General features: G+C 46.9%; 1 protein-coding gene across 1 annotated transcript; it reads right to left on the bottom strand.

Moving 5' to 3' along the window:
- Positions 1-980: 980 nt before the first annotated feature.
- On the bottom strand, positions 981-8,497 carry LOC100275065 (uncharacterized). The gene is made up of 2 exons (NM_001149256.1): positions 7,881-8,497; positions 981-1,299 (listed from the first exon to the last, which is right to left on the bottom strand). Exon 1 carries the CDS (start codon positions 8,440-8,442, stop codon positions 7,906-7,908), a length of 537 nt encoding a protein of 178 aa, NP_001142728.1. The 5' UTR covers positions 8,443-8,497; the 3' UTR covers positions 981-1,299; positions 7,881-7,905.
- Between the last annotated feature and the right edge of the window lie 6,564 nt (positions 8,498-15,061).

The following is a 15,061-nucleotide window of genomic DNA, read 5'->3' as shown; positions in this document are numbered from 1 at the left end:
GAAACTCTGACTAGGTTAATAGAAAATGCATGCCATTTATGGCAGCGAATTGTTTTTTTATCGAACGCACCAATTGATAAATTTTGTCGGATCCGAAGCAGTTTATCTTGCGAAACCAACCCCTCTCGTGATAGCATCGAAGAGAAGTCGTGGCGGTGGACTCAGTGAACAAGTGATGTCTAAATGTGGGACGATCCGCCATCAGCATAGATAGATAGATGCCACGCATATTTTCCAATCCGGGGTTGGCTTTCCCCCCGTCCCCTGCCCGCCCCTTTGGTTGATGGAATCATGCATGCGCTGCGCTGGCCGCTGTGATGGCTCCAAGGAAGCATGCCAAGGGGGACCGGTTCCAATCATGTGCAGCGAGGACCGCCACGAAAGCGACGCAGGCTTCACTATTCATCTCCTTCTGGTCCATGCATCACATGCCCACCAGCCACTGGCATTCAACTTCCACCAAATATAGAAGCAGGAGGCGATTGGTGGTGGACACAACTCTCTTTCACTCGCATCTTACTCAGGATAAGACCAACTCCAGCAGACTCCCTCTCTGTATCCCTAAAACGCGCGGGCAACACATTCTCTCTCCTCTCCGTATCCGTTTCCAGCAACACTCCTCATCCCACTCCGCATGCAGTCTATGACACCTGGGGCCCGCCAGCAGGCGCACGCGCACGCAGAGAGCTGCGGAGAGGAGAGAGAAAGTGTGGAAATGGGGAGCGCAGGGACACGGCGTCCATTTTGCGGAGAGGGATGCGGAGCCTGCTGGAGCGCGTAATAGTGCCTCAGACCGTGCAAAATGCGGATGCGGAGTGGGATACGGAGTCTTGCTGGAGTTGGTCTAAGTCGTTCAGCACGTCTCCTTGCCTCCTTGGCCTATATGATCCCAATTCCATCTGCAAGACCTTGCCAAGAGCTAGTTGTACAACAGCTGCCGGATAACAGAAGCACGAAGGGAAACGGGAAACGTAGTGCGTCGCCATCAAAAGCATAAGGTCAATAGCTGCTGGAAGCTGCAAGTCTGGAGCCGCAGAGGCGAACCGTTAACTGTTCAATCATGATCGTTCACCAGATACTAAGCCTTACTACAAAGTTAGAACTAAACGTGTGTCCCTCAAGTAACACCCTACTACTGATGCCATATAAATCATGGTGACAGGCACAACTCATAATGATTGCCGAATGAAGATTAGGCTATCCACGAACAAAACCTAACAGAAAGCACGTTCATCTACTAGGGTCCCCAGGCACAGGATGGTACAGATACCCAGCACCAAAAGCCACCATTCATCATTCCTGCAGGGAATAGAAAACGAGCATGATATCAGCGACAGCCTTTATTGGCTTCCTACACAAATACAAGGACTGGAAAATACGTGGCTCCGAGCTCTACAACAATGCGGAGATTTATTGAGCACATCACGTTTCAGTCCCGTGCTTGTATCCGACCAACAAGAAAGGGCTTTATCTGTATGGTCCCGGCTGAGCAATCAGAGATCAATAGAAGCACATCAACTATTGAGTGGTCAGTAACAGAGCAGGTTTTGGCAGCACATTAATTGGCCGCTACTAGAAACACATGGGAGGGGTCCTAGCTAATTATGTGGTTCTTTGGAATGAATGAACACCACTTTAATCATTCGATGCATTGGTGAAACAAGAGATGATTAAATATTGACAAACAATAGGCTAGCAAACATCCAAATCCGACCATTATGAGTCAACCAACCATACTTCAGAGTTGCAGATTGACAACTGCATTAGACGGATTTGGGTGTAAAATATACACCAGTGTATGGTGCAATAATTCTTGTGATATATGGATATGGCCTGGGATTATTTTTTTATGTTCTGATACAGATCACATGTTCAAATTTAATGAGGTAATGATAACCTAAGTAGAAGTATAGGCCTGGTGTAGTGGTGAAAACTGTCTCACTGAGTCACCTGTCTGTCTCACTGAGCCACCAGGTCACGGGTTCTCGGTTTATCCCTTTCTCCAAACCCCACTCGGGCTTGTTCGTTTCCCCGTTAATCCATGTGGATTGGATGCTATTAAGGGCTTGTTCGGTTCTACCCCAATCCATATGGATTGAGGGGGATTCAGAGCTACTTTGGGAACCTCAAATCCCCTTCGGGATTGGAGGGGATTGAGGTGGAAATGAACTAATTTCCTCTCCAATCCCCTTCAATCCCGAAGGGGATTTGAGTTTCCAAAGGGTAATCTAGTAATAAAAGGGATTGAAGTGGATTGAGATGTATTATAAGAGTTTTTGATCTATCGAGTATTTATACACTCTCCAATCCCTCCAAACCACTTCAATACTAGAGTATCCAAACTAAACCCGAGGGGGGTTTTAATCCCTAGTAAGTTAAAATTCCTCTCAATCCGTATCAATCCCATCCAATCCATATGGATTGAAAATAACCGAACAAGCCCTAAGTCGGTTTAAATCCATAGCAAGTCAAAATCCATCCCAATCTATTCCAATACACTCCAATCCACATAGAATTGGAATAACCGAACAAGGCCTCATGTGGGAGTCTCCTGGCACCGGGTCTGCCCCTTTTTAATGTAATCTCGGGTACACCTTGGCAGATTTCATCAGAACCATACAAACTGTATCCAATACCTATATGGTATCTATATGTCCTGTATGGATTTTGGACTGTGATTTAATAAGAAAGAAATTCAGTCCCGTGACTTTTAATTGTAAATCTGGGTGAAAAGGGGTAGCAAGGAGCAGCCCAGATCAAAACAGAAGCTAAAAAATAAGGATATACGGAGTAAATACTAACAACAAAGTAAATGCCAACAAGAAGACAAGAATATAATGACTTCAAGCAACATGGGTGTTGGATACAAGACAGCGCTTCACAATGAGAAAAAAGGTCATTTCACAATTCACATAGCAGGCAATAAGTGGCTACAAAAGGGTGGCGAAAACAGGACACACTAACAACTTGGGGTGGATCAAAGGTCACAACATATGGAACTGTGGAAGCACGTAGGGTTAGCTTGGCTTATATATGTCACAAGATCCCATTTGTCAAGCAGACAGCTATGTGTGGAAGAAGATCAGGAAGCAGAACCAAACTGAGCAGGTTTAGTTCGTAGATGGTGGTGCTGAGAAAGTAACTATAGAAAATAACATATAAAGTACCAATGTAAATAAGCGTATGCTATATGAAGAATGAGCTTTAAAATTGAGAGAGAGAAATATAAATAGTTGTTACTCGGATCAATCAAGTCTATAATTCAGTAAAAGGCCATTAAAGTTGCTAGGATTTAGTGCAAAAGTACATTGCAATTGTTCTTTGTTCTACATGTTAAATTTGTGAATACTTTCACATGTTTCAAAAGAGGACAATGCTGAAAAAATGTTAAAAAGAGTCACCGAAGAGTGACTGGAAGGGGATCCTATCTTACTTCTTTTTCAGGAATTGTAAGTAACTGGTGAAAATAAATTTCAGGAAATCCATTGATTAACAGCTAGTTTAGCTCATCTAGCATTTGTTTACATCAATTACATAGTAGGCCTAGCCTACCCCAACTTGCTCTAGGCTTTAGACTAAATGGCTGTCGTTTTTTATTGTAAGCACAGGTAAAGCCACATGGCATCCATGTGATCTAGTCTAGGCTAAGATAACTGTGTTGAACAATCCGATAGTGTTAGTGCTTGATATTAGTACACTCAGTACTTAACATTAGAAGTTGGTAACACAAGACAACTGGCAGGGCTAAACTGAAACTTAGAAATAACAAATTCACATAAGTATAGCTCATAAGATAACATTGATGCACGCATTACAATATGAATTACACGAACCATACTTATTAAGGCGGTAAGGCAAGTTAAGGCGACCATCCCCTTTTTACCCTTTAAGCGAAAAGGCGTAAGGCGAGGCGACGCCTTAATTATATATATATAAATATAAAAAATTTATACCAAATATTATTTATATATCACTAATTCAAGGTAATAAGTAAGCACAATTGTAAGGCTCAGGCCCGTTTTAGCCTAATAGAAAAGAGAAACAGAAAAAAAAATCCACATTCAGTCAGCCCAGCCCAATAATTTTAGGGTTACCTCACCCAGCCCAAATATCTCTCAGTCTCAGCCGCCAATTCTCCCTCTCTCTTCTCAGCAGCCAATTCTCCCTCTCTCAGCAGCCGCTAGCAGCTTTTCCTTCTCCCTCTCCCTCCCCGCATCTCTCCTTCTCCCTGCATGTCGCCGTGCATGAGGGAGGGCCGCCGCCGCCTGAGAGGGAGCACGCGCGCCGCCAAGACCGCGTCCGCGGGCACCTGCTCCGCCCGCATGCTGTCTGCGACCACCGCCACGCCCTGCACGCCACCGGGGAGGTAGGCTGCACGGACGACGTCCCTCGCAAGCCTTTCTGTTCGCCAGGGCGCCACCCCAACGACACCCAGCGGACGCCCCACGCTGCACCGGACGCCTTACGCCCCTGAGCAAGGCGAGGTAGACGCCTCACCCTGCTCGCACGCTTTAGCGCCTAAGCGACGCTTCACGGACGCCTTAATAAGCATGTACACGACATAAAAGAAAATAAAAAATCAACAGTAAAACAAAAGCATATCTGTTAGGAAAGTTAAGTGGTATAAATTTGAGAAGATAGTCAGGTCATTCAAGTTAAGATAGAACCTCACAACATGAAAATCAGCAATGAAATATGTTCTTATTATTTCAAGAAGGATACAGGCATGTAGAATATATGTCTGAAAATGCCTTTTACATAACAGGCAGTCGCACAGACCTTCATGAAGGAGTTCAATACATCAGATGCATATCAAACATATCAAACCCTATCATTGAAACAAGTGAATTTTCGCTCAACTAAGAATCATACTTCATATTAGGCACATAGTGGGTCCAGCACTCCAGCTTACAGATAAAAAATGACTTCAAGTTGATACAGATCTCAGTTCAGATATCCTCTCATGTTTTTGTATTATTTACTAAAGTGCTAGTGTACAGGGAAAGAAAAATCGTCACCAACACCACCTAAGCATTTAGCAAGTTCAAGATCCATCCAAGCTCACTAACATTCTCCAAGATACAAACCAGCTGCCAGCATCTCTGTTAATAGAGTTCCAGAAAATGCTAAGGGCTAAGCAAGCGACTGAGTGGCACCTAGCACTCAGTCAACAAACACGGAGACAACAGGAATGCTTCAAATTGAAGATATTAACATTTCAATAAAAAGGGCAAACCCAGTGCCAGAGGCTCCCACATGAGTGGGGTCTGGAGAAGGGATAAACCAAGGCAAGCCTTCCCCCAGCAAATGCGGAGAGCAGCTTCAAACCCGCAACTTGGTGACTTCGTGAGACAGCTCTCACCACTGCACCAGGCCTGCCCTTCTATATTAACACTTCAATGTTTATGAATAATGAGTGCATCCGTAAGCATGCTCAAGTCACCAGCCTTGAGGCCCAGCTGGCATCACTAGGGGCAACCGTATACATACCATACTTTAGCAGAAAAATCATAGAACCAAACTTCAAGATCAGTGTTATTAAAACTACGTTTAAACGTCAAAACTCTAATTAGAGGTTGAAACCACGTTTTAGCGTTTTGGCGTTCTAAACTGTAAAACGCAGTGTTTTATGCATTTTAGACCATTAGCTACTTTTGGGCCCAGTCTATTAGTTACTCTTTGGGGTTCAATCCAGCTCATGGGTGAAGTTTTGGTAAGCCACTAACATCTCTGTTTTGGTATTTAACTTCATATTATTGTCTGAAATTATGATGTATTGATATTTTTCCTATGTTGTTTAAAACTACGTTTAAACAAAGTTTAAACGTTTAAAAGTCAAAATTTCACCCATGAGCGTTCCAACGTTTTATCGTTTTAATAACCTTGTTCAAGATTGAGGCCAGGCCTCAAGGAATAAAAAAATCAGCTTGCTGTCATTGCCTCCATCTCTGATCCCTGCACCTCCTACTGTCCCATGTCACGCATAACGCAGACACCGCCCAATGGCTTGTAATTTTGGTGCTCCAACCTGTGGCCAAAAGGCCATGCAGGAGCAACCAACGATACACGGGAGAGCCGTCCAGCTCATCGTTCATTTCCCCAACTGGAAACGTGTTGTTGCATGAAGGACCGGCCAGTGCCCATCTTCACCAACTCCAGCTGCTCCTTTGTGGGCAGGGGTCCGGGTGGGGAAGTGAAAGCATTGACTTGTGCCGGCTCTAACACCGAAGGGAGCTTGAGTGCCGACAAATAGCTGGGGTGGCAGGTACTCATGCCAGCAGCGGCGTGCAGTGCCTCTCATGCGATCTAACACCTGGAGTCTCGGGACAAGGGCTCCAACAGCATCGGGTTTCAGACTGGTGGATATCGCATTGGCAGCACTCTCATGCAGGCTACGAGCAGTGGCTGTTGGGAAGGTCTGCCGCTGGTGCACGGTTGGTTGACCATGTGCGGATGAGGATGGCAGGAGAAGAGATTGGGGATTTCATTCATGAAATACATGGATTGCACCTTAAGATCCATATGAGGCCTTACACATAAGAGAGGAAGACCTTGGCACAGGTGTGTCGCAGCTTATGGTTAAGGCAGGTCATACACATTCCAGCCCAAAAATATTCATACCAAAAGCAACATCCCCTCCCCTCCATCCCCTGCCCACCTCCTAGCATAATTTTCTTGCCATCCATTCTTCCCACCTTAGCACTCTTATCACGTCAGCGCCTCCTCCAAACATGCCACAACACACTCTGCCCATCCATGCACCCAGTCTCACTTCAATGCATGCATTTCTTTACACGCTTCCCCTTGTGGCCTAGGTCATGCCAGTAATTTAACTGCCAATGTAAAACCAGAGCAGCAGTATTGCACTTAGAGCCTCGGCATCACCTAGGCCAATTTCAGGATCACAAATTCACAATACTAGCATATTTTGCAAAGCAAGTATAATTCATTTAAACACATAAATCCAATATACAGAACTACCAACCCTCCTGATCAGCATAGCCCATGACAGATGACTTAACAGTTTCTCAGTTTCCAAATGAGTACGCTTCGTAGTAGGAACAGTGTATTGCTATTTTGATGTACATGTTTCAATAGAGAACTATGACCGTATATCATGGGCTAAAGTTGGTGAATCCACATAACACAAAAAACTCAATTGAAGTCCCGTTTGGCACAGCTCAACTTCACTAGTGAAGCCTCTTTTTTTTTGCTTCAGTTCCACAAGCAACTCTACCAGTGAAGTTGGAGCTGTTTTAGTGAATCATTTGGCAAAACAGCTCCACACGTGAAGGTCCTTAAAACATGCTCTCATGCAAGGCCCGCCAGAGCGAGTTGGAGCTGGGTGAAGCTACTATTTTCAACTCTATCTCCCCTCCATCGCTCATGAGAGCATGTTTTAAGAGAATCTATGAGTGGAGCTGTTTTATTTTACCCAGCACAAAACGGATCTAAACAGCTCCAGGAATAGGTGGTGGAGCTGTGCCAAACAGGATCCAGCATAAACTGGTTTCATCATAAACTCTTGCTCGCAAAGTAACATTTATATCTAATTAGCATCAAAGCTCTAACTGAACCCATTTTGAGAACACCACCAAACAATGTGATTTCAACGATGTCATCCAACTACAAGTGAAACATCACAAATAGGGTGTATGCCGTATTTACATACCAGAAATACAAGGCATAGGTGCAAAAACACAACATATGTAATGCGTATCAATCTGCACAGAACCGGTTTTAGGTAACACACGGTCACATTGCCCTGGAACCTTGCAGATAAATTATTGCAATTAAAAAAACGCCAAAATCAAAACGCACGAGCTAACAGGGTTCACAGATGCGTTTGAGTAGCACAAGAGGCAGGATAAAGAAATTACCTAGTGAGTCCGTGCCGAGGCAGCCTTAATCGCTCTCCTCTCCCTCCGCTCCCTCATCCTCCTCAGGAACCACGTCAGCGTCGTCGTCGTCGTCCTCCGCGGCAGCCTCCTCCGGAGTGACGAGGTACGCCCCGGGCTGCGGGGGGGCGCGGCGGCGGGTCCGCGAGGGGAGGATGTTGCTGAGGTCTACCTCGGCCATCGGGTCTTCAACGAGCTCGTCGTCATCGCTGCTGCCGCCGCCGCCGCCCTCGTCGTCGTCGCTGCTCTCCTCGCTGTCGTCTTCCTCCTCCTCCTCCTCCTCCTCCTCCTCCTCGACTACCATCTTGCCCTTACCCTTGTCAGCCGCGCGAGCACTGGCCCTGGCAGCCTCGGCCACAGCGGCGGCCTCCTCGTCGACGTCGGGACGCGCGGCTTTAGGGGGCGCAAGGTTGGCGTCGGCTTCCACATCCGCCTCGGGCTTGCGCTTGGCCGGGGAAGGGTAGGGTGCCGGTGCCGGTGCCGGAGCCTGGACCTGGGCGGGGTCGGTGGCCACGGGCTGGGGCTCGCCGTCGGCAGTGGCCATCTCGCGGGGCGGGGAGCTAGGGTTCTAGAGCGGCTGAACGCGGTGTTGTGTCGTCTAGCGAATGAAGAGCGGGGAAGATGGCCAGAGGAGAGGAGGATGTGGATGTGGGCTTCGCAGGACGGTGGGTCGCGGTTTGGTGACCTGCGTATATGGGTTGTGGCCCATATTTTCGGGCAGGGCATGCTGGGGGCCCTACGATAATTGTCTAAGTTGGTTTTGGAAGTCTTCATTAGACCGTCGCAATTTACTTTGATTGCACTGTTCGTAGAATGCAGTTTAAATATGAGTATAGAGAGGGTAAACTGTTAGAGATAGTCTTACGGTTCTGTTTAGCACAAGTTATTTGACAGTTTCTTCGTAGATTCATGTAGAAACTATATTAAATAGAGTGTTTCTATAACAGCCTATCAGTTCATCCATTTTTAGAATAAATTATAAGTAGGTAATAAGCAGAAGCTGTTTTTATTGTTTTTTCTCAAATAAGTTGTTTTCCAACAAGCAAGAGTTGTGTCAAATATACCCATTTTTGCTCAAACTTTGGTCTTTCTCCTCATCAATGGATGAAATTGTTATTTGTGAAAGGAATTGCCGCGTCTAAGATAGGATAAATTAGGGCAAGTATTTTTCGCACTAATGTAGACCTTTATTTTTCTCGTAAACAGGAGTAAATAACAAACGTTGATATATGCAACTAAGACCCTGTTTAGCATAGCTTCTTCACGGGTTTAAGGAGAAGCTATACCAAACATGGCACTTTCGTAGCATCTTATTAGTTCAACTATTTCTTAGAATGGTCTAAAAGCAGATAATAAGTTGAAGCTACTTTTCACCCGCTTCTCGGATAAGCTGCTTTTCGAACAAGCAACAATTGTGCCTAGTAGACGCTAAAGTTTTGTCCAAGTGATGCAATATTTATCGTAAAAGGAGTTTTGCTGCCTAGGTTCTAGACTTATCCACTAACCTATAACTAAGAAATATGATAAAGCACACAACCAAAGACAATAATATAAATGTAGAATATTTAATACGATAGAGATATAAACTTTCATTAGCGTGTTGGTGTTTTTATCGAGGTATCAAGAACCAAGGTAATAAACTCTCATTGACACGATAGTGTTTTTGCTTCTTTCAGTAATAGCTTTTTTAATTCAATGACAACACACAGAGAACTCACATATAGCACAAAACAATAAAAACAAGTGGAACAAAAAAATGGCATGTGATTTAATGGTTTAGACAAATCTCAAAAGAATGCATATGTCATCGTTGTCGTGGCAATCATAAATATCAAAATCTATTTCAACTTCTTGTCTCTCTCAAGTGGCTAGAGTTCACTTGACAAATCTGTAAATAATATGTATCGGGGGTACCCAAAGGTATGTTGATCTTTGAGATGCCGGTTTGTGGGCCTAACTCGGTCCATGCCTATCATTCAAACTCTATCCAGGACTCAGACTTGGATTGACTATTAGGAAGGCCTAGATCTCATGTCAGGATGTAATCTACGTATCAGGGAGATTACAGTAGTTATGTATCTCTCAAGTGGCCATAACAACTATAAAAAGCTTTATAGTGCTTGAAGATCTAGGAAACTAAATTAAATTCTGATACCTACGGAACACAGACAAGATAATTCTATGTTGTCTCCTCATGCATAAACTCTTACCCGAAGTAACCCAACACGAACTCCTTTTTGGCATAGACGACATCACAAATTGGGATTATATTAGTAAGCAAAAGGACCTTACAAATGATTTAAGACTAAAAATCTCAATCATACATTGGTCAACAGATGTTGGCACATTGCTCTCTTTGACGTTGAACATGAAGCAAACTTTGAGATAAAAGGACATGTAACTCCTAGAAACATGAAGTTACGAGTATATGTTATTCTGAGAAAACTTTCACTATTTTAGTGTGAAAAACTATTATGTGTTCCCATCGAACCACTTTGCTTGTCCTATCTTGGACCTCTATGCTTGTGTTACATACATCTCTCAGAACTGTAAATACTTATAGTTGTTACATTGGCTGGGGATAGTCCTTTAACGAGTATGGTATACATTGTAAGCCAAATGGTAAAGGTCAGTCCTAGATGGACATATAGATACAGTTTTTGTAGCAGAACTACAGTGGGTTCTACCCCTTGGCATGTTTACCATTATCTACCTCTGATCCATCAAAAGTAAGAAGAGTAGAAAAATAACCATGAAATCACACACCACTACAGAGCTTGAAGCTAAAATGGGCATTGATCTGTCCTTGGTCCTTGATGCCAAAAGAGGCATAAGTCTTGAACACTAGATTGTTAGTGATGGTAATTTGTGACAGAAATATGAAGATCTTATGGAGACATGTTGTATTCGCCCTAGTTCTGGTGACTCCTTTGTATGAGAGCAGTACTATCTGTTATTGAAGACTGGTCCTGGACGGATATCAGTCTTGTTTCGCTCTTTTCAAGCAGTTCTCACCATTTGCTTAGTTGAAAGCTTAGCAATCAGCTAATTTTTCCCAGATACTATGAATTCTTGGCCTTGTCTGTTCTATTTCAAAGCTACTCTTAGTCGCATGGTAAAAGAGTTGTATGTGGGACCAGGCCATGACTCGCCCCAGCCTCGGGTGACTACTCTGGGTCAGCAACAGCGCCTGACCCCACCACATGGGCGGGTTCGGGGCTGCCACGTGTCCAGAGAGAGTGATATACTCCAAGGCATCAACAGTGAGTCCAGACCCCCATGGGAAAGTGTCGGACCACTGGATATACAGTCCGGACCTCCAAGTTTGGTCCAGGACCCCCACGTGTACGGACCGGACCCCTAGAATGGGATCCGGACCCCCCCCCCCCCCCGTATGGGGTCCGGGTCGCCCACAGTAGGGTCCCAAGGTTCCAGGACATAACACACCCGGGCCTTAATCAGGGCCCAGGTGGGGGTCCAGTGCCGACACGTGTCCAGATCTGGTCTGGTGGGATCCGGATCTATCCGCATACACTCCTGCTCCCCGCTCAGGCGGAGACCCGATGCTGCCACGTGGCATACTGCGCGCGGCATAAGCCAACGGGCGGAACCTGGCATGATGCCTCTGGGCTACGCGCGCCTTCGCATTCATTACGGATAAGACGTGCGCCTGTCCATTCCACTGATAGGTGGCGTGCTCAGTCCATGATACGTGGGCCGTGCAGTTACTCACATGTTACCATATCGAGGGCAATGACTCACCATTACTCGTACGTTTCCAAGAAAAGGGTTACTGTCTATCAATGTTGCATGGACTGCAGTCATCATGACTCCCGCTGATTACTCATGCGTTACTCTGTCAACATTAGTTATTCACATAATGTATTTCTTCCATTATGCTCCTGGGCCCGCGTGTCGGGGCTCAGCATCCTTGTATGTGCCTCCCTTAAACTATAAAAGGGAAGGCACACAGCGTTACAGGGGACACGCTCAATCACACACTCAATACAACTTACACACAGTGGAGGTAGGGTATTACGCTCCAGTGGCCTAAACCACTATAATCCCTCGAGTCATCTTGTGTTCATCCGAAGTTCACCAAACAGGCAATCGCTTAGGCCCCCTCCTCATCTTAGGATTAGGGCGGGTGCATTCCACCACCCGACCGGAGGATTTTCTCTCCGACATTTGGCGCGCCAGGTAGGGGGTCTGGCTTTAGGTTTTTCACCTATTTTCTTGCTCGACACGATGGTTCAGATCATCGAGCACCGCGACTTGTCTCCCGAGGACTTTCTGATGGAGGAAGGGGAAGCATCTTCCATGCCACGAGGCTCCAACCGCCTTGCGCCTGGTGCTGCTGCTATGCACGCTGTGCGACAGCACACGCCCGCGCAGACATCTAGGACTTTGTCAAGGGCTGCTCCTGGTGGGGCGTTGTCTGCGGTCAGGGAGTTGCTGCGTAACCCTCCAAGTTCCACGGCCTCGCCGGGGGCCATGAGGCAATGGCGTGAAGATGTCGACCGACTTCTCGGCATGGCCCATCCTAGCTCAGCTAGGTCCAAGCCTCGATCATTCTGGCGTCAACGCAAGGCGTCGACATCTGTGCGCTCACCCTCAGTGAGGGGTGCACAGACTGACGACCTGTGGGCAGAACTCAACCACAGGCGTGCGGGCGAGGATGCTCGAATCTCTCTGGAGAGGGTGCGTGAGCGCCGGCAAAACTTCGAGGGACGCAACCTCGACCAAGACTTCACTGCAAGGGATGCCCGAATCTAGGCGGGTGTCCCATTGGTCGGCGTAGGCTGCGCCGCACTAGCGGATCATCTCCGCGCGGCGACTTGGCCACCCAAGTTCCGGCCACACCTGCCGGAGAAGTACGACGGTACGTCGAACCCGTTGGAATTCTTGTAGGTCTACGTCACAGCCATTACGGCAGCTGGTGGAAACACTGCTGTGATGGCAAGCTACTTCCATGTAGCCTTGACCGGGCCGGCCCAGACCTGGCTCATTGAAGCGTCCCGATCCTTTGGGACTCAAATGTGATACAAATACTAGTCCCAGGAGGCTAGTAACCACATTCCTTACTTCAAATATACAGAGTTCGAATAAAAGTTATTACAATACCAGAGTACAAGCTCGAGAGAGAGAGAGCTAGAAATACAAAGCGCGGTAGAAGATAAACTAGCCCAAGCCGCAGGCAGAACTGGGTGCAGACACAGCCCCCTCAATCAAGCATAGCAGAAAAGAAGTCTTCAGCTGCTGAAAAACATAAATAAATCTGGGTGAATACACTAGGTATTCCGCAAGCCCATCCTGCTCCCGTAAAGAGAAAGGGACCTATATAATACATGCTTTATATGGTGGAGTTGAAGTCACACTTCTTTTTCTCAGATAAAGGCAATACTTTGATGGTTTTTCCCAGAAGGAAACAACACTTTTTCACACTCAACCACCACTGAGCTTCCCGCTCCCGTGGCATCGTTTTCATTTCCAAAAACACACTCACACACACATTTCCCTGTTCACGGAGGTTGTAAAACACTAATTGTCATACCACACCAGACTCGTCCATTCCAGTGGACACAGACTATTCGAATAGGTTTGAACTCTGCGTAGAGGGGTACACTTTACCCACTAGTCCGGTTTCTGCGATCTCACCGTCGTGAGACCCGAATGCCAAATCTCTTTCTTTCCTCGCACGTCCCCACCTTAACGGTTATACCGGAAGGAGTCAGGCCACCGCCATGTCCAAACCGGACAAAACATTCCCCCTCCTTATCCTCCCGGTGCTCCCCAGCCTTCATAACCCTGGGGTTTGAACCGTACGAGTTCAGATTGAGTGACTGCCCATACAGTCTCGAGTGGTTGTACTTGTCATGAGTACAGGTAGTGAAGGATGACAAACCAGTCCTTATATGAGGGGACAATCCTTCTGCTCACACCTAAACCAGCTGAGCCATCACCTTAGGCCCTCCCTTAAACCAGGGAGTCCCTGATCATCCCACTCACAAGGTGATGAGGGTGAATACCCTTCATCATACACTTTTTTGAAAACATCGCTTAGTAAAAACACTGCCCTTTTCCCATCCCACATTTTGTACTCAAAAGATGTTTGTTAATGCGGGCTATCTCTCTGCTCATAATGCAAAAGGTCCATCCCTTAATCCCGGCTTAGGTAGTGGTAGAAAGAATAGGTAATTTATGCATCAAGGGAAGAATGGACTTGCCTTCGTCGAAGCTTTCCTGGCACAAAAGATCTATTTCGGAGGGGTCGGGTTCCTGTCCTTCTTCTGGAGCTACAAATTCCGGAGGATCGGATCTCTCTTCCGCTAGCAAACATAGATAAGGAACAATACATCAATCATGGTGACTTGGTGGGGTGTGCCAATTGTTAGACATTATTATTTTTGTGCCCTGTAATTTATTTAGACTATTTTTGGTGCATAAAGTATCAATATATGTATATGTATATATATATATATAAATAGAAAAAAGAAATGGAAAAAGGAAAAAGAAAAGGAATTCCCTGCTAACTGGGCTGGGCGGATTTTTGGCCCAGCGAGCGCGGGTGCGCGCGCGGGGGGGGCAAGCGGCCCAGCCGGCCCATGGAGGAGCGGAACGGCGCGGGCGGGCGCCATGGGCGTGGGCCCACGTGCCAGCGAGAGGGGGGTAACAGCGTCTGGGGGCGATCCACGACGGTGAGAACCGATCGTCGATGACCCCGACGGCGGTTCCTCGCTGGTGGTCTGGTTCTGCGACGACGGGATGGTGGCGAGGTACGAGCGGAGGTAGGGGATCACAGTGGTGGGGCTAATTTGGTCGTTGGACGCTCGGGATGGCCGGTCCACGGCGAGGTGGCGGGCGCTCGCGGCGGTGAGGTCGCCGGTGAGGCCAACGGGTGTAATAGGCGAGGGGAAAAGGTGTGCCGTGCTCGTGGTGAAGTGGCGGAGCTCAAGAGCTACACTAATTTGACTAGAACCCAACAGAGAGGGGAAGGGGGAGCTCACCGGAGATGGAGATGACGGCGGTGCTGGCTCAATTGAGCCGGGGAAGGGGGAAGAGATGGCCGAGGCCGGGGTGAGGAATTGGGGAGCTCGGGGTGGTCCTTTTATAGGCGCCCGAGGCGGGGAAGGGGGCGAGAGGTGGCGTGCCCCGGCGAGCTC

The sequence above is a fragment of the Zea mays genome, chromosome 2 (genome assembly GCF_902167145.1).
Source record: "Zea mays cultivar B73 chromosome 2, Zm-B73-REFERENCE-NAM-5.0, whole genome shotgun sequence".
NCBI classification, from domain to species: Eukaryota; Viridiplantae; Streptophyta; class Magnoliopsida; order Poales; family Poaceae; genus Zea; species Zea mays.
Note: the sequence above shows the minus strand (reverse complement) of the source record. Positions and strands in the feature narration are given on the sequence as shown.